Here is a 22,492-nt window from a genome sequence, read left to right as displayed (position 1 = left end):
AAACATTCCAGTTTTTGCAAAAAAAATCATACTCTGTTGGCAACCGTACCCTGATGCTTTCCAGGGGCATAGCCAGAAAATTTGGGTGGTGGGGCATTGGGAAATCTGGGGGGGCAGGGGAGGGAAGAGAGAGAAAGAGAGATCCCATCAGCAGATAGGCAGGCAGGCAAAGAAGAGAAGGGTCTTTCCTTACCTGCCTGCCGCACTCATTTACCTTGGCCACTACAGGAGAAGGAGAACAGCAGGGAGTGCATACTCGCTGAGTATTAATTGCACCAACTGGCTCTCCTTCTCTTGTAGGAGCCAAAGCAAACAAGTGCAGCTGGGAGTTAAGGGCAGGGGCAGAGGGAGTTGTGGGACATGGGGCACGAGTGAGGGGGCACAGCCCCTCAATGCCCCACCGTGGCTACAGGCCTGATGCTTTCTTTTTACTATGATTCATTAGGTCAGATGAGTAACTCAACTTGTACCGGTATCATTGTTCAGACTACTGGTTTTACTCTAGTGGTCTTCTTCCAAATGGTCTTCTGGGAAACTAATGTTCATTAGAAAGTTATTATATGTCCATTAATGACACCATCATTGTTGGGGAAGCTAGCTTCCCCCCTCTATTGTCTTTCCTTTGCTGTGTGGAGGCAGAAGAGAGAGTCAAGAGTGTCCAGGGTCACGATTTCCCATATCTTTCCCCCCATTACTGGAAAAACAGCTTAGGGTGAAAGCAATTTTAAGAGGACAAATTTCTGGAGAGGAAAGGTTTAAGCAGCCTCTTCTGTTCAATGCTCCTCTACTTAAATTTGCAGTCCAATAATAGATTTTGGGTTCTTTTTTAAGGTAAAGGGATATACAACATCCCCAGTATGTATGTGAATTTTAAACATTTAAAATAATTTTTTAAAAAACCATTGTGTGTCATGCCCAATTTGGGAATCAGTTCAGAAGGGATAATGGGCAGGGAATTAGATAAGCATATGGAGCAGAGGTCCATCAGTGGCTATTAGCCACAAGGTATAGATAGGGGCTCTGGGGCAAGGGATGCTCTGTCTTCTTGGTGCTTGGGGGGGCAACAGTGGGAGGGCTTTTAATGTCCTGGCCCCACTGGTGGACCTCCTGATGGCACTGGTATTTCTGGCCACTGTGTGATACAGAGTGTTGGACTGGATGGGCCTTTGGCCTGATCCAACACTGGTGTCTCTTATGTTCTTAAGTTCTTATGTTCACTTGCTTCTTCCCCAAAACAAAGAGCCAGTCCTGGCTTTCCTCTATTTCATTGGAGTACTAGGTAGTTCAGTAAAGCTGAGGCATCACCTTTATGTATGTGGGGAACACCCATTTCAGAATGGCTGCCTTTGTCATAACAGGATGCTTGGTTTTGAGCCCCCTAGCATTTTGTAGAACCTTCCAACATTTTGTGGTTGGACCATGCCCCTTTGGCAGCCATTTTGTGATTGGTTCCCCCATGGCCTCCATTTTGTTGTGGTGCCCACTACCTGTTCTAAAAATCCCAAAAGCACTCAGAGACTCAATAATCTGGGGGGGTGCTCCTGATCTAGGGGTTTCATGGTAGAAGAAGAAAAGAAGAAGAGAAGAGATTGGATTTATACCCCGCCCTTCACTATCCAAAGTTGTCTCAGAGTGGCTTACAAACTCCTTTTCCCTTCCCCTCCCCACAACAGACACCCTGTGAGGTAGGTGGGGCTGAGAGAACTCTGACAGAAACTGCTCTTTTTTCAAGAACAGCTCTTATCAGAAGTACGGCTTGCCCAAGGTCATCCAGCCAGGTGCAAGTGGAGGAGTGGGGAATCAAACACGGTTCTCCCAAATTACAGTTTGTGCACTTAACCACTACACCAAACTGTCCCTCAGCAGACAACTTGATGCAAGAAGGGTTAAGGCAGAAAACTTGAAAGTCACCACCAAACAGGTATTAAGGAGAAAGTGGGAAGGTCACAGCACCAGTGCGCATGGAGGAATATTTATTTAATAATAAATGTGTTGGTTCCTCTTTTTTTGCAGGTTTTGACACCAGCCGAACAATTAAAACAAAAAGCTCCCGCAAAGACCTTCTCTAAGAGACAGAAATGAAGTTCAGGAAATGTTCAAGAGATCTTTGTCCTCAGGACACTAGTAAGCTGACCTGGGTGCAGTCTGAAGAATATTTGAAGGGCTTGACATACTTCAGCTGGTACATCATTTGACAGACAACCATCACACAAGACCAAAGCGTGCAGATCCTGGAAGCATGTGGGCGGACCTTGGGATAAGGCAGCGCAAACACCAAGAGGACAAAGAAAGGGTAGTTCATCAAGGACACCTATGAGACAAACATCAAACGCATGCAAAAAAAAAAATCTGGAATCACTGTGCAGTAATGGAGATTGTGGCTTCAGTTTATGCAGTTCTAATCACAAAACTATAGGGTGAATGATGACAATGCAACGTTCTAGAGGCATTCCACTGCCACAGTCATTTTGTAGAAGACAGTTTAACTTCCTAGCAGGTTAACTGATCATTTATTTGGTCCACACGTGGTAAAATCATTCAAGAAACTAATAAGAATGTCGCAGCAGTTTTATGAGTTGTACCCTCAGCAGGGGGTTCCCAACACGGTGACCGTGAGCACCATGGCACCCACCCAGTGTTTTTTTTAGAAATGGGAAGGGCCATGTGGGGCTTTTGCCTAGCAGGGCCGTTTGAGATCTCATTGGATGTGCAGATTTTTTAAAAGTTGTTTTTTTTGCAGGAGCTGTCACTGCAGCACAAGGATCTTCACTGCGTGAAGATGCAAGAAAATATTTTTAACCAATATATTCACTTTAAAGGGCATCCTTTTAAACAGAGCTTCTGCCAGAAATGTCGAAGAGTTACTATGAGAGTTATGCATAACCTCACTTCCTGACATTTTGTGACTGGCTCCACTTCCTGGGGCAGCCATTTTGTGGCTGGCTCTGCCTCAGGGTTGCCAGGTCCATCTTCGACCCCGATGGGGGACTTTGGGGGGCATTCCCGGAGGGGGTGTGGCATCCCTAATGTGATGACATCACGTGGGCGATGTCCCAGCTCCAAGCCCCGCCCACACGGGGATGGTCCCACCGGCTGCGAGCACTTAAAGGGGTCCCTTAAAGTGCCCACAGCCAGAGGGCCCCACGCACCCGATCTCCGAGCGGCATTGCCACTCAGAGATCAGGCACACAGCCTGCAGCCACCCCTCTCTCTCAAGAGAGAAGGGAGAGGGGTGGCTGTAGGTGTTGGGACTTGGGGGTGGGGCTCCCCCCTCCAGACAGCTGGCCAGGCAGTGGGAAGAACCCCCCCAAAGCAGGTAACCCCTGCCAAAACGGGGGGCCTGGCAATAGGGCTCTGTCTCATGGGGCAGCAGCCATTTTGTAGTTTCGCCCACCACCCTGTGTCAGAATTCCAAAAATTGGGGACCCTGGAGTCCAATGTTCCCTCTAAGCTGTGGAGTCTTGTGAGCAAAAATTATATTTTGTGAGCTGCTGGCATTAAAGTTGTGAGTGAACGCTTTGGCTCCTGCATGAATTAGTTTGGTCTGGAGTGATCCTTCCTGAGCTAAGACAAAAATGAGTGAGCTGGAGGCTAAAAAACTGTGAGCTAGCTCACACTAACTCAGCTTAGAGGGAACACTGCCCTGGACTAGAATCACTTGACAAAATTTTTCTTAAGAGATATCAAAACACACATGAATCACTCCTCTGTTTTCAAATATAGTTATCAGAATGAAGTTAGGAATGGGGCCAAACTTTTTAAGTTCCAGGGTATTGTTGAAAGGTAAACGATATGATGGAGAAACCTTGCTGAAACCCAGCAGGTTTGGATAAGACCAGAACTTTGATGGGAGGCCTCCTAGAAACCCTATTCATGCTACCTTTTTCTCCATGAGGAAAGAAAGGAGGGATAGAAGAAGAGTTGGTTTTTATACCCCACTTTTCTCTACCTTAAAAGGTAAAGGTAAAGGTTCCCTTGCTCGAAAGCCAGTCGAATCCGACTCTAGGGTTGCGGTGCTCATCTCCGTTTCAAAGCCGAAGAGCCAGCGCTGTCCAAAGACGTTTCCGTGGTCATGTGGCCGGCATGACTAAACACCAAGGCGCACGGAACGCTGTTCTCTACCTTAAGGAGTCTCAAAGTGGCTTACAATTGCCTTCCTTTCCTCTCCCCACAACAGGCAGCACCTTGTGAGGTAGGTGGAGCTGAGAGAGTTCTGAGAGAGCTGTGACTGGCCCAAGGTCACCCAGCAGGCTTCATGTGGAGGAGGAGTGGGGAAGATTAGAGTCTGCCACTTTTCTCTATCCTAAAGAGTCTGAGTTGCTTACAGTCATCTTCCCCCTAGGAGGGAATCAAACCCAGTTCTCCAGATTAAAGGCTGCCACTCTTAACCACTACACCACAGTGGCTCTCATATGTATGTAATAAATAAATCACACATCTGAACAAGCATCTCAAAACATGGACTCTGACGGATGTCTTACTCTCTATGCCACCATGGGAGTTTATTAAAGAAAGGCACTGTTGGCTTGCTGTTTGCTGTATTTCTGTGACTGCAGATGGTCAGGAAGTGATATTGCAGCTACCAGTCAGCAGGAGTCATGTGTCACAAAGACCAATAGAGTTGCTTTTGGTCTAATAAAAATCCTGCTTTGGCTTGATTCCTCAATCTGCTTCTTAGCTTGACTTGTCTGCCAGCTGCTTTCCAGAAAAAAACCAGAGAGCCCTGAATAAACCTTTGTTGGTCTTAAAGGTGCCACTGGACCCTAAATTAGTTCCGCATACAACTAGAGATCCAAGAACTCCAAAGCCATTTCTGTCAAATTAGTATTTGTATTAGCGGAAGGCCATGACCGAAAATAGAACAGAATGATAACAGGACTTTGCACAAAAGTTACATTTCATTCTAACACAAAAATAACTTTAAATTTTGATTGGTACGTACTTTTGTCCAACGTTTACAAGCCCCTGAAGCAAAACATGTAACCTTATAATGCATCTAAGGCTGCCATCCTAAGAACCCTTTCTTGGGAGTAAACCCCACTGAATAAAATGGGACTTACTTCTGAGTAGACCTGCAGAAAATTGTCCCCCTAAGCCATTTAACAACAGAATTTTAGCCGAAATCATCCGCTCCACAGTATCTTTCTGCGTCTCAGAGAGCCACTTATCTCTTACATCTCTACACAAAACACAAAACCACTTACAGCTCTGCCTCAGCTCCAGTTGCAAGTGGCACTTTTTATGTTATTACTTGATCAGACAATACGTGGTGCTCAGGGCTAGTCCAAACAACACATTGATCACAGGGAGATGTCCATTTTCATGTGACATATTTGCATGTTTAAAAGAGTTGCCATAGGAGATTGGAGCAGGGAAAATGCAGGGAACCTGCCATGTGGAATTCTTGCAGCTGCTGCACGGTATCAAAAACTGCAGCAAAAAATGGAGTAACCGCACAAGCTCATCCCCATATGAAAAACACACTTGTTAGGGCTCTGTAGGGGAGTTAAGATGGAAAGGCTTTTAAGTGCAAAGCATTGAGATTTAGGGATCATTGCAATATCTATACCACACACACTTCTGGTCCTAAGGATGGGACGTTCGCTAGTATATTATAACAGGAGTATAACAGGAGGTGAGCCCCAGGAAATAATTAATGGCCCCCACACCACAAGGGTTATTTGCTGACCGCATGAACACTGATCCAGATGATCCAAATGGACAGAATCTTAAAGATGTGCAGTTCCAGAAATCGCCATGCAAATGCTTGCGTTGCACAAATCGCTTCTGTGAGCTTCAGGAGATGGGATTCCAAACTGTCAACCGCTTCTATCCATTTACTTATCTTTTCCACTAAAGAAATAGAACACATTTTAAAAAAAATACAAATTATGACAAGGAATTCTGGCAATTTTTTGCCAGAAGGTGGCACTTTATGGCTGCTCAACAGAAGGATGAAGGAACAGTAGAGGCCAGAGAAATAAAGCAGATCCATAGCAAACACATTACGTTTTATGGTAATCTGTTCCCAAAATCCTGGAGAATGCGGCTTAGTGATGAAACTAAGAATCCTCCTTTGGGTAGGGCTAGCCCACCACACAGAAGTATAGTTCCCAGGGTTCACTCAAGAAAGGCAATAACTATCAAACCCATTTCAGTCTGTGGTATATGCTTATAGGCAGGGGTCATTTAGTAGAAAAAGAGGTGCAGGAGCTCATTAACATAACTCATTAGCATAACTTATTTGCATATGCCACACCCCCTGACATCACTGGAAGTGTGTCAGAAGGCAACACCCACTGCAACTTACCTGGCTGCTTCTTGCTCCTTGTGGCCCAGGGCTGCTGGGGGCGGGGCTGGTTGCATGTGCCCGCCCCCTGGGGTCTTTACTGCCGGAGCTCCGCTCCTGTGCGCTCCTGCAGGAAATGACCCCTGCTTATAGGTCCTGGAGGCTAAAAGCCACAACCCTATACATTGAATTCAGTCAGGTAGCTTTCAAGTAAGTATGCATAGGATTGCAGGCTAAGTCTGTTGTAAAATATTTTAGGGGAAAAATATTTAGGAGTGGGCAGAAGAGTGAGGAGGCCAATCTCAGTAGCTAAGCAGGGTTCAGCAAGGATCCCACCCTGTGAATCATGAGAGGAAGACGTCTTTAGTTTCTGGAATGACATAAAGCAACCATATCAAGATAAAGAGCTTGTAACCAGAGCTGGGCCCTAGTTTTAGAAGAAGGAGGGGGAGGAGATGGAGGAGGAGGAGGAGGAGATGGAGGAGGAGATGGAGGAGATTGGATTTATACCCTGCCTTTCACTACCCAAGGGAGACTCAGAGCGGCTTACAAACTTCTTTCCCTTCCCCTCCCCACAACAGACACCCTGTGAGGTAGGTGGGGCTGAGAGAGCTCTGATAGAAACTATTTCAAGAACAGCTGTGCCAGAACTACGGCTTGCCCAAGGTCATCCAGCAGGTGCAAGTGGAGGAGTGGGGAATCAAACCCGGTTCTCCCAGATTAGAGTCCGCGCACTTAACCACTACACCAAACTGGCATGTCAGGCTATTGAACTCAGAGGCTGCAGTCACATGTGCCAGTTGGAGCGGAGGGGAAGCGAGTCTATCTCCTCCAGAGGAATCTGACATGCAGCTGTGAGATGACACAGCCATTTCAAGCTGCGGGCTCAGCCCATTACTGCGTGATCAGAAACAACCATGGGTGAGTCTCTCTTTTTTGGCCGTTTGTTTCTCATGCACTTGAACGAGGAATCGCACCTCCACAATCCCTATGGAATATGCGACGATGCGCATACTGCAAAGGGGAGAGGAACAGCTCCAAGCTGGGATGGCATGACCAGACCATCCCGATGGCATGAGAGCGCGCTTGCACAATCAGACAGGGGAAAGTCTGTCCGTAACCCATCAGAAATCGTTAGAGCCGGACTTTCCTTGGTGTCTTATAACTCCGCTTCTGTGGCAGAGCAGCACGGGTTGCCGACGACTGCAGGGTGCTTCCAGACGTTGCTGTCTGATCGTGCCCTTTAGATCCATCAGGCATTCGCAGCTATGTCGGATCTAAAGGCGCATGTGATCGCAGCCAGAGTGTGGCAACTGGCAAAAGCTATAACAATGGGTCATGTCCCATAATACCTTCAGCTAGGTCTAAATCAAACTGACTTGGCCACCAATAACTACCAAGCAAGAGACCACCAGTGACTATCCCAGCTAGTTAAAGGGCTAAACTGCCCTGCACACAGATCCATCTGAAATGAAATTAACCTCAAAGACACCTCTGGGGTTGGCAAAAACTGAGATATAATGCAGGCTTGTATTGGCAGACATGGCACACCTACTTAAAACAGTGGAAATGAAGTTACTAAAATTAAAGATTCTTGTTAAAAGCAATCCACGCCGAGTGTTACAGTATGAAAAGAAGGTTGGGTGGCAAATGTATATCTCTGCTGAAACAACAGAATAACAGAAGGGATAGAGAGATAGAGAGGTAGAGAGGTAGAGAGGTAGAGAGGTAGAGAGGTAGAGAGGTAGAGAGGTAGAGAGGTAGAGAGGTAGAGAGGTAGAGAGGTAGAGAGGTAGAGAGGTAGAGAGGTAGAGAGGTAGAGAGGTAGAGAGGTAGAGAGGTAGAGAGGTAGAGAGGTAGATAGAGAGGTAGATAGAGAGGTAGATAGAGAGATAGGTAGATAGAGAGGTAGATAGAGAGATAGGTAGATAGAGAGATAGGTAGATAGATAGGGGGGGGAGGAGGAGAGAGAGGCGGAGAGAGAGCGAGAGAGAGAGAGAGAGAGAGAGAGAGAGAGATACTACATGCCAATAAAGGTAACTGGATTGAGATAGATAGACAGATAGATAGATTGATTGATAGACAGGCAGACAGACAGACAGACAGACAGGCAGGCAGGCAGGCAGGCAGACAGATGGGTTTTTCCACAACAGATAGAATGTAAACATATAAATTTAAAAGTCTTCAAAATAATAATTGAGTACATTTTAAAAATCATATCCTAGCTCCAAGGAGCTGTGAGTATCATACACGGGTCTCTCCATCATTTTTTATCCTCACAACAACTCTGTGGGTTCAGGTGGGTAGCCGTGTTGGTCTGAAGCAACAGAACAAAATTCGAGTCCAGTGGCACCTTTAAGACCGACAAAGGTTTATTCAGTTAACTTTGTTGGTCTTAAAGGTGCCACTGGACTTGAATTTCGTTCTGTGAGTTCAGTTAGGCTGAGAGAGAATGACCAACCCAAGGTCACCCAGTGGACTTCATTCATCTCAGAATGTATCTCTGCTTGGAAAGTCCAAGCTGCATTTACTAGTACAAATTAAAGCTCATTCATCAGTGAATAGCACCTCCTTACCTAATTTCTCATTCTGACTCTTTCGTACGGTTTCATCCACGGCTATATACTCAGAGGAGCCTGATCCACTTTTAAGATCATCCTGTAGCTTTTCAGCCGCAAGCCTGTTGACAACAAGGGGGGGGGACATTTCAATTAACTCAGGGCAAATGAGTATTTGCTGTTATCCCATAGGCCTTGGGGTACTGCTTGTAAGTTTTAACAGCTTATTGGTTGTTGTTGTTGTAAGGGAAAACTTGTAGGGCTCTAGAATCTCCGTCTCAAATCACGTAAGGTTTTTCAGGCAAAACACATTTACTAAGGCTATGAGATAGATTCAGGCAGGTAGCCACGTTGGTCTGAAGCAGCAGAACAAAGTTCAAATCCAGTGGCACCTTTAAGACAAGCAAAGTTTTATTTGAGGTATAAGTTCTTGTGTGCAAGCACACTTCCTTAGATACAGCGAGAAATAGTGTACACAAAGCAGAATGTGTGAGGGCTCAGCATGAACGTTGATCATTCTTATAATTTTGTAGTGAAACAACTTTATAAGGCAGTAATTTCTCGTTCTAATGAATATTCCCCCATAGCCCTGCTCAGTGGTTACAATTGTGGCATATCAGCCTCCCATAATGGGAGAGTATACTACCTTTGATCCTCTTGGTACATGTAGTTGCCATTTTGTGTGAATAAAGTAATGGGAATTGTAATGATTCCGTGTTTTATGTGTGTGTGTGTGTTTTTAAAAGTTTAGTTGCATGGCTGTGTGATAGTCTAGAGTGGTTGAAACAGGCAAGTGGTGTGATTGGTGATTGGCAGAAAGGGGGAGGGGTTTTTGAAGTAAAAATTAGTGGATGAATGGGTATGTCAGTCAAGAGTGACAGTTGAAGGATGACGGTGGTTGTTAGGAGTTAGTTCTGAAGTCTGGGAGAGAAGCAGTTTTGTGGGTGCTTAGGAGTTAGTTCTGTGTATGAAGAAAAGTTGAATGTATATGAAACAAGAAAGTAAAGTTAAAGAGAAAAGTAAAAAGTCTGAGTGACAGGCTAAAGTGAAAACAGTAAATGTATATGGCCTTAAGGAAAAAAGTGTTACAAAGTTATATGCCAAGATCCCTGACAGTGAGAGAGAAAAGTGTGTGAAATATCAAAGCAATTGTTTAGTATTTACCCATTCCTAGTTACAGGGTACTACCATATTATTTACGAATTATATCAATAAATCTACTTTTATTTAAGATACCAGTTCTGAAAGAAATACTTCCCAGGACCACATTAGTACCTCGAAAGCCTTAAAACCGACCTACCTACCCAGTGATAGGAATAGTATAGTATACAGGTTTGGAAAGCCTTAAATTTCCTGGTGGCAGCCGGATATACAACCTGATTTGCCCGGCTTGACCTCGGACTGTTCCTGGACTTTTGCTTGCTTGTGTCACGCCCCCTGGTCCTGCCGTGACAATCGGCACCTCCCCCCTAACCACGGGACTTCGACGGGACGTCTGATTGCGCAGCCGCGCGTTATTTTGCTCCGGGGCTTCCCCCCCGCATTTTCCTGCCCATGTGACCGGGGCCCAAGTCACTTTCCCCCCTCCCAAACAGTACACAACTGCTTGTGGTATTTCGTGAGAACAGAAATTCTTCCAGGACCATCCTCTTGGTACATGTAGTTGCCATTTTGTCTGAATAAAGTAATGGGAATATTTTCCAGCTTCCGTTTCCAGCAAAATCTGGGTTTTTGAGCTAGTGAACTAAAGCTGGAAAAAAGATGGATGTTACTCTATTCACACAAACTGGTGGCTGCACGTATCAAAAGGCACAGAGCACAGTCCCCTTGCATATGCAGCTGGTTTTCCAAAATGTAACATCTCAACAGGGCTCATGCAGTGACACAGAGATGTGTGTTAAATGCCATCAAGTCGCTTTCGACTTAGGGCAACCCTATGAATTAATGTCCTCCAAAATATCTTAGCGTTAACAGCCTTGATCATGTCTTGCAGACTGAGGGCTGTGACTTCCTCAACTGAGTGACACAAAGGGTGAATTGAAATGTGGATTGTGTTCATTCTACCAAAGAAGCTCCACTAACTTCTTGGTTCAGGCAAAGACTATTCAAGGCCCCGGTCACACGGGCCGGATATCGTGGGGGGGGAGGTGTGGCTGTTTGCCCCGGGAGCGCACTACCACACAGCCGCCAGATCAAACGTCCCACCGACGTCCCGTGGTTCGGGGGGAGGTGCCGATCATACGTCAATCCTGCGGCGCAGCAAAGAATCAAACCAGGTTCTCCAAGATTAGAGTCCGCCCACTTAACCACTACACCAAACTGGCTCTCAGAGATAGTCAGTGCCTGATCTCTCGATCTCTCTGACTCTCTTATAGACCTCCTCTGAAGTCTGAGGCGTTAGTCCTTCACTTCCAACAGGAACAGCTAAAATACTTCATCAGTTTACTGATCAACAAAGATATTGGGGAATTTTAAAAAACAACAACCATATATATCATCCCCCATGATGCAATCTTCTGAGAATGTTTGAACATACGCCTACTGGGCCATTTAAGTACAAAATGAAAGCTTCTCGCTATAAGCTTACAGGCACTGAATTTTTAGGCAAGAATTGGCAAGATCCTGGAATGTGCTTGCAGTTTTTTCTTGTGGCTACTTAAGGAAATCAATAGGAAACTAAATTTCTCTCTCATACCCACTTTTTAAAAAGGATAATTTCTCCCACAGGTGTAAGGTAACTTCTTAAGTGAGAGGTGCACCAGAAAATGCTCTGCTGCGTTATGGTTTAAAAGAAAACAAATTAATATCCATGCCTAGTGACTTGGCAACCACCGATGAGAGACAGCTTTGAGGTCTGGGGCATGGTTCGAAACAGAATGTAGGAATGAGTACAGAGGCAGGGAAGAGAGTACGGAGGTGAAGAAGGAGAAGAAGAAGAAGAAGCTGGTGTTATACCCTGCCCTTCACTACCCAAAGAAGTCTCAGAGCAGCTTACAGTCCCCTTCCCTTCCTCTCCCCACAACAAACACCCTGTTAAGTAGGTGGGGCTGAGAGCGCTCTGAGAGAGCTGTGATTGACCCAAGGTCACCCAGCTGGCTTTATGTGGAAGAGTGAGGAATCAAACCCGGTTCTCCAGATTACAGTCTGTCGCTCTTAACCACTACACCAAACTGGCTAGAGCAGCACATGCTCCTTGGTTTCCAGTTTGATTTGTCTGCATGACCTGCTTGCCGGGTGGAGCAGTGTGCTCCCAGGTACAAAATAGTTGATGAAGATGGCCATTATTGGTTGGTCACATCACACAGTAGCAATGACAATGCAAGGGCATCACTGTGTACTATGTTATGGCGTCTCCAATATTTCATAATGAAAGGTACATAACTTTAGATGGCTTGAATATGTTCAGTCCAAATATGTCAAGTCTGCCCTGTTTGAGACTGTCCAGTTTTATTCTGGGGCCTACAGTGGGCTTAACTATTCTGTACCACTGCAATGCAAAACAAGGCATTAACATGCAACTAACATGTGGGTGCTGATTCACATCTGAGTGCATATTAAAACGTGCATCCCAACTAATACAGCGCAGTGTCTTCACTTGTATGTCCATCTGAACCACTGCAATGCAAAACAAGGCATTAACATGCAACTAACATGTGGGTGCTGATTCACATCTGAGTGCATATTAAAACTAATTCAGCGCAGTGTCTTCACTTACATGTCCACCTGAATGTTTATCCAGTGTGTCATCTGTGCTGGTTTGGAGTAACGTGTTATGAATAAATTTCTCTGTTTATCAAGGGACTTCGGAGATGGACCAAACTGGAATATCTCATATTTACACAGACACACGTACATACTTACTGCATCCTTTGTTTCATGCTCACCTCTTTTGCAATCTCAAGATATTATCCTTCAGGCTAAAAAAAGTGAAATATAAAAAACAATATAAATAATTATCATGCTAACTCAAAAGTCTTGAAAACTCTTGAGCCAAACGTGGTAGAATCTTCTGGGCTGAGATACAAAATCACTTTTTTGTAACAGCCAATGGCTAAATACAATAAATTACTTGACTTGACTATAAAATCTCTCTGTTCAATATTATGTTTCCATGGGTCCTTTGTGAACACTCTATAACTGGTTTCCAAAGTAGTTAGCAACATAAAAAAACCCAGAGTCTGAAGCATACAAATCAATAGCCTCAATGTGTAATAATGTCAAGCTAATGCATTATCTGCTCTTTTATGATCATCCCCTGCATTAAAAAAATAGTAGGGCCTCTACAAAACTTCATCTGACACATATTTTGGCTGGTTCCACACAAAGAGTTTTCTCCTCTTTGGTGCCCAAATGGGTTGGTTTTTTAAATTATTATTGTTCTTGTTTACAAAAATTACAGACATAAACTTCATTAAATACAATACAAATCTCCAAAATTTGTTTAACTGCAATTATACAAAATTTCCTCTGTTACCCAATCTCCTTGCAGTCCTTCCTATTAATATAATCACACTGTCTAGTGAGGTTTTTAAAACCAAGCATTACATCAAGCTCAGCACTTCGTTTTTTACAGATTCCAATGGAAAACTCTTATTCCAGAAATCAAGAAATATTATCCAACACTGTGTAAAGAGTTTCTGTGAATAATTATTATTATAATCCTGCTTCAACATTGAAATTTCGTCCATAATTCTTACGAACCATATTTCCTGCAACCAAATTTCCAGACTTGGCAAAGAGCACTTCTAAAATAATTTTCTTCAGTTATAGCAAACTAATGGCATATGAGGCAATTTATAGGGGAAAACTTTTGGAATGGTTCAAGAGGTAAAGCTGACTCACATACTAGCCAGGAGAGTCACGCGGGTCTTAGATTTCTTCTCACTGTGGAGAAATAAAAGAATCTCAGTGCCTATTTTTTTCAGTCACAGCAAACTAATACTAAACCAGCCACTAGTATTTCCCTGTTCAAAAATGCCCTCAACTAGGGTGCCAACATCCAGGAGGTGGCTGGAGATCTCCTGGATTTACAATTGGTCTCCAGATGGCCAAAATCTATTCCCCAGGAGAAAATGGCTGCCTTGGAAGGTGGACTCTATGGCATTATACCCTGCTGAGGTCCCTCCCCTCCCCAAGCCCCGCCCTTCTCAGGCTCTATCCCCAAAATCTCCAGGAATTTCCCAACCCAGAGCTGGCAACCCTATCCTGACCTCACTTACCCATCTGAGTCATGACAATAATAATCGTGTAACTCACATGGTGGTTGAGAGGATAAATTGAAACAAAGAACAATAAAAATCAATATAATTTTCACATTATACAGTCTCAGAGCATCTGCACACGAAAAAAGATTATTTCTAGTTTTGCAGTTTGATTAATATTTTATATGCCTCCTTTCCATGAATTAAAGCAAAGTATATGAGAGTGTCTGAGGGTGCTGTGCCTTTTATTTGGGGTTGTTTGGACCACTTCAGCCTCTGTAGTTTTGAGGCATGGCTGAAGAGGGTGGAGTTCACTGTTCATGTTGGCTGTGTTCTGAAACAATAAATCTGATTATGATTAAGGCTTGTTGAACCTCATATCTTACCACTACCATATCTAGCAGAATGTGCCTAACCAAATAAATGCTTAGGAGTCTGACACACACAAGAAACGCAAAAGAACTTCAAAGGGAGAATCCAACACAAAAGTGCTAAATTAGAATTCATCAAGATATTCAACACTATTTTTGTCAGATTTGAATAAAGACTTCATTGTTCTCATTCACTATGGTTACTAATAGCTCAGCATGACCTGCACTTTGCAGATGTTAGTTAGTTCTACTTATGTTTCATTCAGCTTCTTCCTTGATAAGATCTCATTTTATTTATTTAAAATATTTATATCCTGCCTTTTCTCCTTGGTTGGCATTTTCCTACTCTATTTACAGTGGGAGCACTCCTCACCCGCTCTGAATAGACAGAATTTTTGTCAACTGGTCATTGTTTCTAACTGGCCTCTCTTTTTAACATCTCCTCATTCCCACCTTTCTGATGGTTGTAATTTGAAATATAAATGTGTCCTCTGTGGATGCACACTCCCATGCATCCAATGAAGTGAGCTCTGAGTCATAAAAATGTATGCAGAAAATTTTGTAAAATCTTTAAGGTGCTGCTGAGGTTTAATTTTTCAGAGAAAGACACGGATCTCTCAGGAATGCAATACACAAACTCATTACAGCATGCACGGTACTTAGGCTTGATGACAATATCAGTCAGGTCCGTGATCTTCAGGAAATCTTTATGAAAATAATGCAACTGAAGGATGCAAGCCAGAAGAAATGCAGCAGGAAGCAGAATCCTTGCAAACAGCTCTATAGTGCTGAATTGTTCAAGACCCAGATCTTTTAACCTGTAAATTAAAAAGGGAGAAAATGGGTGCAGACAGTCTGGTGAAAAAAAGGAATTAATTCCTATTATGGGTCCTCGAGTATCGGTAACTGCAACAGGTATTCTTGTTCACACAAATGAGCCAACCAGCAATTCGTCTCCTGCATTTCCACAGCATACAAAAATCAACAACTTACATATATTTTGAGTGCCAGCTTTTACCATTCCAGCCCTCCTGGCTGTTTATTGCAGAAAGAACTATAAATTGGTTCCTTTGAATATACCTAGGCATCCACAGAATTTCCACTGCACAGGTAAATAATACTGGGTATAGGAAGGGAGAAGGGCAAACTGTCTTTGCGGGAGGGGAGTGGGATACCAGACCAAAGATGGAGAGGCAAATGAGCTAAGAGGGGCAGGATGGGATCCCCCCATTATTCTTGTGGGTCCCTGCTTGTAATGGTTAAGTGCGTGGACTCTAATCTGGGAGAACCAGGTTTGATTCCCCACTCCTCCACTCGCACCTGCTGGATGACCTTGGACAAGCCATAGTTCTGGCACAGCTGTTCTTGGGGGGGGGAAAGAGCCATTTCTGTCAGAGCTCTCTCAGCCCCACCTACCTCACAGGGTGCCTGTTGTGGGGAGGGGAAGGGCAAGGAGTTTGTAAGCCACGCTGAGACTCCCTTGGGTAGTGAAGGGCGGGGTATAAATCCAATCTCTTCTCTTCTTCTCTTCTACATGTGAATGTTAACAAAGTCTGTATTTGCTACTATGCAGCACCCTTAAGAACTTACTGTAATGAATGCCAAGGGGGAACATGAATGTAGAATACTTTTAATCTTACTGAAAGCCCTTACCTCTCCTCTGGTATTTTCAAGGTCTTTAAGAAAAACTCAGAAACCATTTCAAACTGGTACGCATAAATAGCAATGAGGACCAGCATGGAGTATGAGACGACGGTCAGCCAAAAACCCTTCAGGATTCGCCGCCAATTCTCATAATGAACCTGAAACCGAAGGATGCCATTTCATGCCTTAGTATATAAGCTGACAGACATTTTAAATACGTCTATATTTTAAACAGCTTCAGAAGTTGAAGGGCTGCTGAGGCAAGAATTGGCAAAAAACTTCCTCCCCTTTTATGGGGTTGAACTCACGGAGTTTTTCATGGGATTGAACTCACTGAGTTTCCCCAAGCTGGAAGAGAGCCAGGAGTGGCTGTTTGCTGTGGGGGTCAATGTTTGGGATTGCTGCAATAGAGCACTTCTCCTCCCTCATACAGTTCCACTCTGAAATACTGTCAACATTTTAAAAAATACTGATATGTATCCTACCATTAAAGTTAAAGCAGAAAATGCCAAAGCAGGATTACAGCTGAACATTGGAGAATAGAGTGATTTCATATGCTGAATGACAATAGCAGGTAAATGACAATAGCAGGCATGATCGGATTAGGTGTGATATGCAGAGGGGTACTAGGCCTGTGGCAAATATCATGCTGATAAAAAGGGAGTTCAAAATTACTATCAAACAACTTCCACAAAGTAACCCAAAATGGCCTTTCAGATCTGGTAGATTCTAGGTTTGCTTACCTGATATAAAGCCACCCAAAGCAGAAAAAGTACAATGTAGAGAATTTTGTACAGAGCAACTTTGCCATTGAAGCTGACGATAAAAAACATAACGGAGCAGAAGTAAATCCAATATTTTACAAGCAGCTCCATTAGCACAGAACCAAAGAAATCCAAAAGCGGGTTGCGCCGTTTGTCCGTTTCTGCAAACAGGAGTTTAAAATCAACCAGAAATGCCACCAGGGCATTATAAATTACCATTTCCATCTACAGCATGTGAAGACGACTGCACTTATAAAGCCATCCTCATCCATCTTAGTTGTCTGTCATTTCATTTTACTTATGAAAGTCTCTTGGGACCGTTCATCAATACCCACTTCTTTGGATGTAGCAACAGCTGATAGAAATGATTGTTATGCACACAATGGCACGGATACAGGCCACTGAGGTTGCTCTGCTGAAGAGCATTCGTAAATGCGGTTTCCCCACTGCCCATCTGAAGCTAGACAGTTCATAGTTCTGTTTCACTCTGCTAAATGGAGCAATTCAGGAACACAGTGAACGGAGCTCCCATTTCTTTTGAAATTCCATTACAAGGCACGCAGGGGCCAGCTTGTGATTGAGGTCATAGGGCAAACAGGAGGGTTAAACCTTCCCCTCACTAGGGTTGCCAACAGCAGGTTGGGAAATTCATGGGGATTGGGGGATAGAGCATACTGATGGAGGGGACTGTGGACGGGAGGGACTTCAGTGGGTCACAATCACATACGTTCCACTCTCCATTTTCTGCAGGGGGACCGAACTCTGGCATCTGGAGAGCAATTGTAATTCTGGGAACTCCCCGGAGACACCACCTGGAAGTTGGCAACTCTGCCCCTTATGCACTCACAGAGCCACAGAGAGCTGCTATATGTGCCTTTTGAGAAAATAAAACCAATACAATAGTGATTTGGACAGAAGTAGGTTTCAGCTTGGCAAAATGTGTGGGAAGGTTTAAACCTTCGCACAAACACGCCATGAAATTAGGCCCCCGGGAACTTCATCATTGAATCTGGGGGGGGGGGGATATTAGAAGCTCTGTTCACAAAATTCCTGCATCTCATATGTTTTTGTTTTCCTCGGACTTTGTTGAATGCACAGTACAGAAACCCTCTCTTCTGTCCTCTTCCCCCATCATCCAATAAGTGGATAAACCCAAGGGAAACCTGGAAGTGCTACTTTGCTTAGAAATCTCTGGATCATTCTGCACATGCTTAAGTTTAGAATGCTAGAGCCTGCATGGATGCAATAAACTCCACTTCTCTTTAAAAAGCATTTTAAAAATGTCAGGGTAAACTTTGTGGGCTTTATGGTCAGGCTAGCCCAATCCCAGGATCTAAGCGGAGGCAGCCCTGGTTAATACTTGGATAGGACAACACCAAGGAAATCCAGAGTTGCTATGCAAAGGTGGGTCATGGGAAACCATCTCTGTCTCTTCCCTTGAAAATCCTCCCACCAGGGCGGCCATAAATGGGCTGCGACTTGACAGCTCTTTTTAAAAAAACAAAAACCCTTTACATGGTACTGAATTTTCTTACCAGCTTCATCTGTTGTCACAGCCTGAAGTGACTCCTCTTCCTCTTTCTTCTGCTTTTGCCTTTGCACCATATGCTGCTTCAGCAAGAGCCAAAAGGTAAACAGGTACGAAATCTGCAATAAAACCACATAAACATATTGCATACACATAAACTGGGTCTACAAGCAACACAGCTCTCTTTGGAGCTCAAGGATGAAGAATGTCTATGAAAAGCCCTGGCCCAAAAAAACACATGAACTCTAGCCAGACTAGCAGACTATCCTAAACAGAGAGCCAGTTTGGTGCAGTGGTTAAGTGCGTGAACACTAATCCTGGAGAACTAGGTTTGATTCCCCACTCCTCCACTTGCACCTGGCTGGATGACCTTGGACAAGCCGTAGCTCTGGCACAGCTGTTCTTTAAAAAGAGCAGTTTCTGTCAGAGCTCTCAGCCCCACCTACCTCACAGGGTGTCTGTTGTGGGGAGGGGAAGGGAAAGGAGTTTGTAAGCCGCTCTGAGACACCTTTGGGTAGTGAAGGGCAGGGTATAAATCCAATCTTTTCCTCTTCTTCTCTTCTTCTATGTCTGTTGAAGTCAACGGGTTCGTTTGTGTATTATGAGCTGTCAAGCCCCTTATGACTCACAGAGATCCTATGACTTAATAGCCTCCAAAATGTTCTTTCATGAACAGTCTTGCTCAGGTCTTGCAAACTGAAGGCCATGGATTTCTTTTATTTGGTCAACCCAATTCCTGTTGGGTCTTTCTCTTCTTCAGTGGATTTAGATTGTTTAGGATTGCACTGTAAATCATGCCAAGATATGTGATTTTTATTTGACTATTCTGCCCAATATATTCAGTTTGGAGATACTTCTTAAAAGCCAGAACTCAGGAAAAGGAATGAAGAAAGAATATGGAGACCTGGCTGCCGGTGGATTATAAGGAAAGAAACCCAGAGGCTGAGGTCTCTCTGTCTATGGAAAACCTTGTCTACATCTATCAGCACCCTTTTCTAGCTTCTGAAATCTCATGATGCATTGCCAACACATTCCAAAGACATTTCTGCATAGCCGCAATGGTCTAGACTATATGTGTACTGTAAGGACAGAAAGCCCACAAAATAGGACAGTCGTAGGCACGAAACTTTCATATGTAAATGACATCAAGTTGCAGCCCAGTTATGGCAGCCTCAGCAAGGGTCTTTCAAGGCGCGAGGAGAGGTGGTTTGCCATTGCCTTCCTCTGCGGAGTCTTCCTTGGTGGACTGACCCTGCTTAGCTTCCAAGATCTGATGAGATCAGGTTATACATACTGCCTTCCCTTCAGGCACACAATTATAGATTCCCAGTCTCATTTTGCCCTGACCTGGATGGCCCAAACTAGCCCAATCCCATCAGATCTCAGAAGCGCTAAGCAAGGTCGGATGGGAGACCGCCAAGGCAGTCTAGGGTTGCTAGACGGAGGCAGACAATGGAAAACCCACCTCCAAGGTCTCTTGCCTTGGAAACCCTTTGGGGTCGCCATAAGTTGCCTGTAACTAGATGGGGGGAAAGAAAATCTCATTTTCCACTTTTTTTAAAAAAAATTATTCATCTAGTCCTCATGACCAGTGTTCCCTCTAAGCTGAGTTAGTGTGAGCTAGCTCACAGTATTTTAGCCTCCGGCTCACACATTTTTGTCTTAGCTCAGGAAGGATGGCTCCAGAGCAAACTAAGTGATGCAGTAGCCAAATCACTCACTCACAACTTTAATGCCAGTGGCTCACAAAGTAGAATTTTTGCTCACAAGGCTCCACAGCTTAGAGGGAGTATTGCTCATGACTACACTGATTTTTTTGAGTGTGTGAGCACTGGTTGGTGAAATTTCAGAATAATCTGGGGTTCAGGACACAAGGCTACATCACTGTAGCAAGTCACTGCTTAACTAGTTTAGAAGTATTAAACAGTATAAATATTTGTTGGTCTTCACAATGTTAAAAGATTGTTAATGCAGTACATCCTAAATATCCCCATCCTGCTCATCATCCAACCCCCAGTATGGAGACCGTCCATTTAATTTCATTTGTTTATTCAAGGAAGTCTACATAGCACTTTTAGACAAAGTAATATAACAATAATAGAACTATACAAGAAAAAGGAACATTCAGCACTTTAGCAAAAAGTAAATATCGAGTACATATTTTAAAATATCAAATTAAAATAGAATCATTGCATATTTAACTAGGTGCTGAATTAATGGCAGTAGCTCAAATTTTCAGTAAAGCCGAGATATATTTGGCAACTGCCAGAAAGATGTAATTTTCATTTCTGGACAGAAGATTAAGTAAATGATTGTCCTCCAAATGGTTGGGGGAAAGTACAAGAAGTTCTTAAACTGCCATACAATTTGCACATGAGAAAAAGTGTGTCAGAGTTTGTCAAGCTCTGGCACATAAATAGGCCTTCTGTGTTCTTGTTAGCCTTATTAGACTTTAGCTTTCGCTTTTCACCCTTCTGCATCTTATCACTGTACCTCTGCATTCGCTCGCCATGTGACATTCCTAGGGGGGGTGTTGTTAGAGTATTAGGGAGTATTGCTTGTAACATCTTGAAGCAAGCCCTGAGACGGTTTCTCATGAGACTGTCCTTGGAGATTTCCATGCCAGGCTAGGTTAGATAGAGTGACCATATATCCTGTCTGGGTTGCCATAGAAATGCATTACGTGTGAGTGAATGGCATTTTGGAGTTTTACTTATATGTTGTATTTTCCCGCCTTTGGGCTCCAGTCCTAACAGATGGTTCTGAACCCACGGCATCTCATATCTCTAATAAAGCATTACACTGCCAAAAGTATGTGTGGAGAGTGAATTGACTGGGGATCTGACAGAGTTTCAGGCACATCGAGACCACCAGAACAAATCCTCTGATCACATGACATGTTGAAAAATCTTCCAAAACTATCAGAAAAAGGTAATGCACTGAAATGGCCCAAAGAGAAGAGAGGGTGACAGAATGTCAGCTATGCTGCCGTGGGGGTTGGGGAGCTCGGTTGGTGTCTGGTTAATTGCTAATGCATTCCTTTCTGTGCTTGTTCTGCTTTGTGCCGAAAAGCTTATCTATACAGATGTGCAGGAGGGAGTTGTATTGTCTGGGTTTCTCCTAGGTGCCGTGGGAGAGTGTTGGTTCTCAGCTTTAGATACCTAACAGTCTCCAAGCTTTATCCCGTGCGCCGAAGGGTGCCTAATTGGCTAGTGCTCTGGGGGGGGGAGTGCATACGAATACCCTATATCCTATTATGCCCATGGGGCCGCCGCCATTCTTAACAGTGCTTATGTTACTGCATCTATAGCTCTGCAATAAAAGTATTACCATACCTGAATGCATGTACTTCGTTGTTGGCTGTAGGCTCTGACACAGAAGGAGCCACAAGGAAGTACGGATACTTATTGGCAACAAAGTCTGGAGATCATAGATTCAGTACGCTTGGTTTTGATTTCTTTTTAAAAAAAAAAATAGTATTCCGTATTATATGTTAAGGCCTCGCTCTTAAATTGGAGACCAGTACTGGACTGAGAGGGACTCACCTTGGCTGCCAGGTGGATGCAGGGCAACGAATAAGGTTTTAAATCCAGATCAATAAGCAGTGAAGTTGGAACTCCAGGAAAGAGCTCCTTTTGTGAAACATTCAGTCCCACAAAGAAATTGAGGGTCACCAGGATGTTTCCATAGGCGACCAGGAAGGGGGAGCTCCGCAGGGTGCAGAGGCTACGGCTGCGCACCATCCAGATGATACAGGACCAAATCAGCAGGACAAAAGCCAGCCAGCTGGTATGAGTGATGCTCCAAACCTGCAAAGATACATATACCAAGAAATACTTTTTACAAACATATATGATTCTGATAAGACTGCACAGCTTTAATCTTCACTTCATCTAAAAGGTAGAAAATATGTTCTCCTGCTGCTCTACAACAAATCTTCTAAGAGACCCATTTTTTATAGTTTCACAGGGTAGTCATATCTGTCTGTAGTTGTTGTTGTTGTTGTTCAGTCGCACAGTCGAGTCCGACTCTTCGCGACCCCATGGACAATCTCCCGCCAGGCTCTCCTGTCTTCCGCCGTCCTCCGAAGTTGGCTCAATTTCATGTTCGTTGCATCGCTGACACTGTCTAACCATC

At 44.0% G+C, this 22,492-nt stretch overlaps 1 protein-coding gene across 1 annotated transcript in view; it reads right to left on the bottom strand.

The window, feature by feature from the left end:
• Positions 1-22,492, bottom strand: part of LOC107119836 (piezo-type mechanosensitive ion channel component 2-like) — a 109,998-nt gene that overhangs the window by 71,405 nt on the left and 16,101 nt on the right. Inside the window, exons 9-15 of the mRNA XM_015422450.1 lie at positions 21,901-22,164; positions 18,363-18,474; positions 16,807-16,988; positions 16,073-16,221; positions 15,079-15,237; positions 8,866-8,969; positions 194-222 (exon numbers count right to left, since the gene is read on the bottom strand). Of these exons, the coding sequence (XP_015277936.1) occupies positions 194-222; positions 8,866-8,969; positions 15,079-15,237; positions 16,073-16,221; positions 16,807-16,988; positions 18,363-18,474; positions 21,901-22,164 (999 nt within the window). The remainder of the gene's footprint in view (positions 1-193; positions 223-8,865; positions 8,970-15,078; positions 15,238-16,072; positions 16,222-16,806; positions 16,989-18,362; positions 18,475-21,900; positions 22,165-22,492) is intronic.

This window comes from Gekko japonicus, unplaced genomic scaffold (assembly GCF_001447785.1).
Source record: "Gekko japonicus isolate JY-2015 unplaced genomic scaffold, Gekko_japonicus_V1.1 scaffold1190, whole genome shotgun sequence".
Lineage (NCBI taxonomy): Eukaryota > Metazoa > Chordata > Lepidosauria > Squamata > Gekkonidae > Gekko > Gekko japonicus.
Note: the sequence above shows the minus strand (reverse complement) of the source record. Positions and strands in the feature narration are given on the sequence as shown.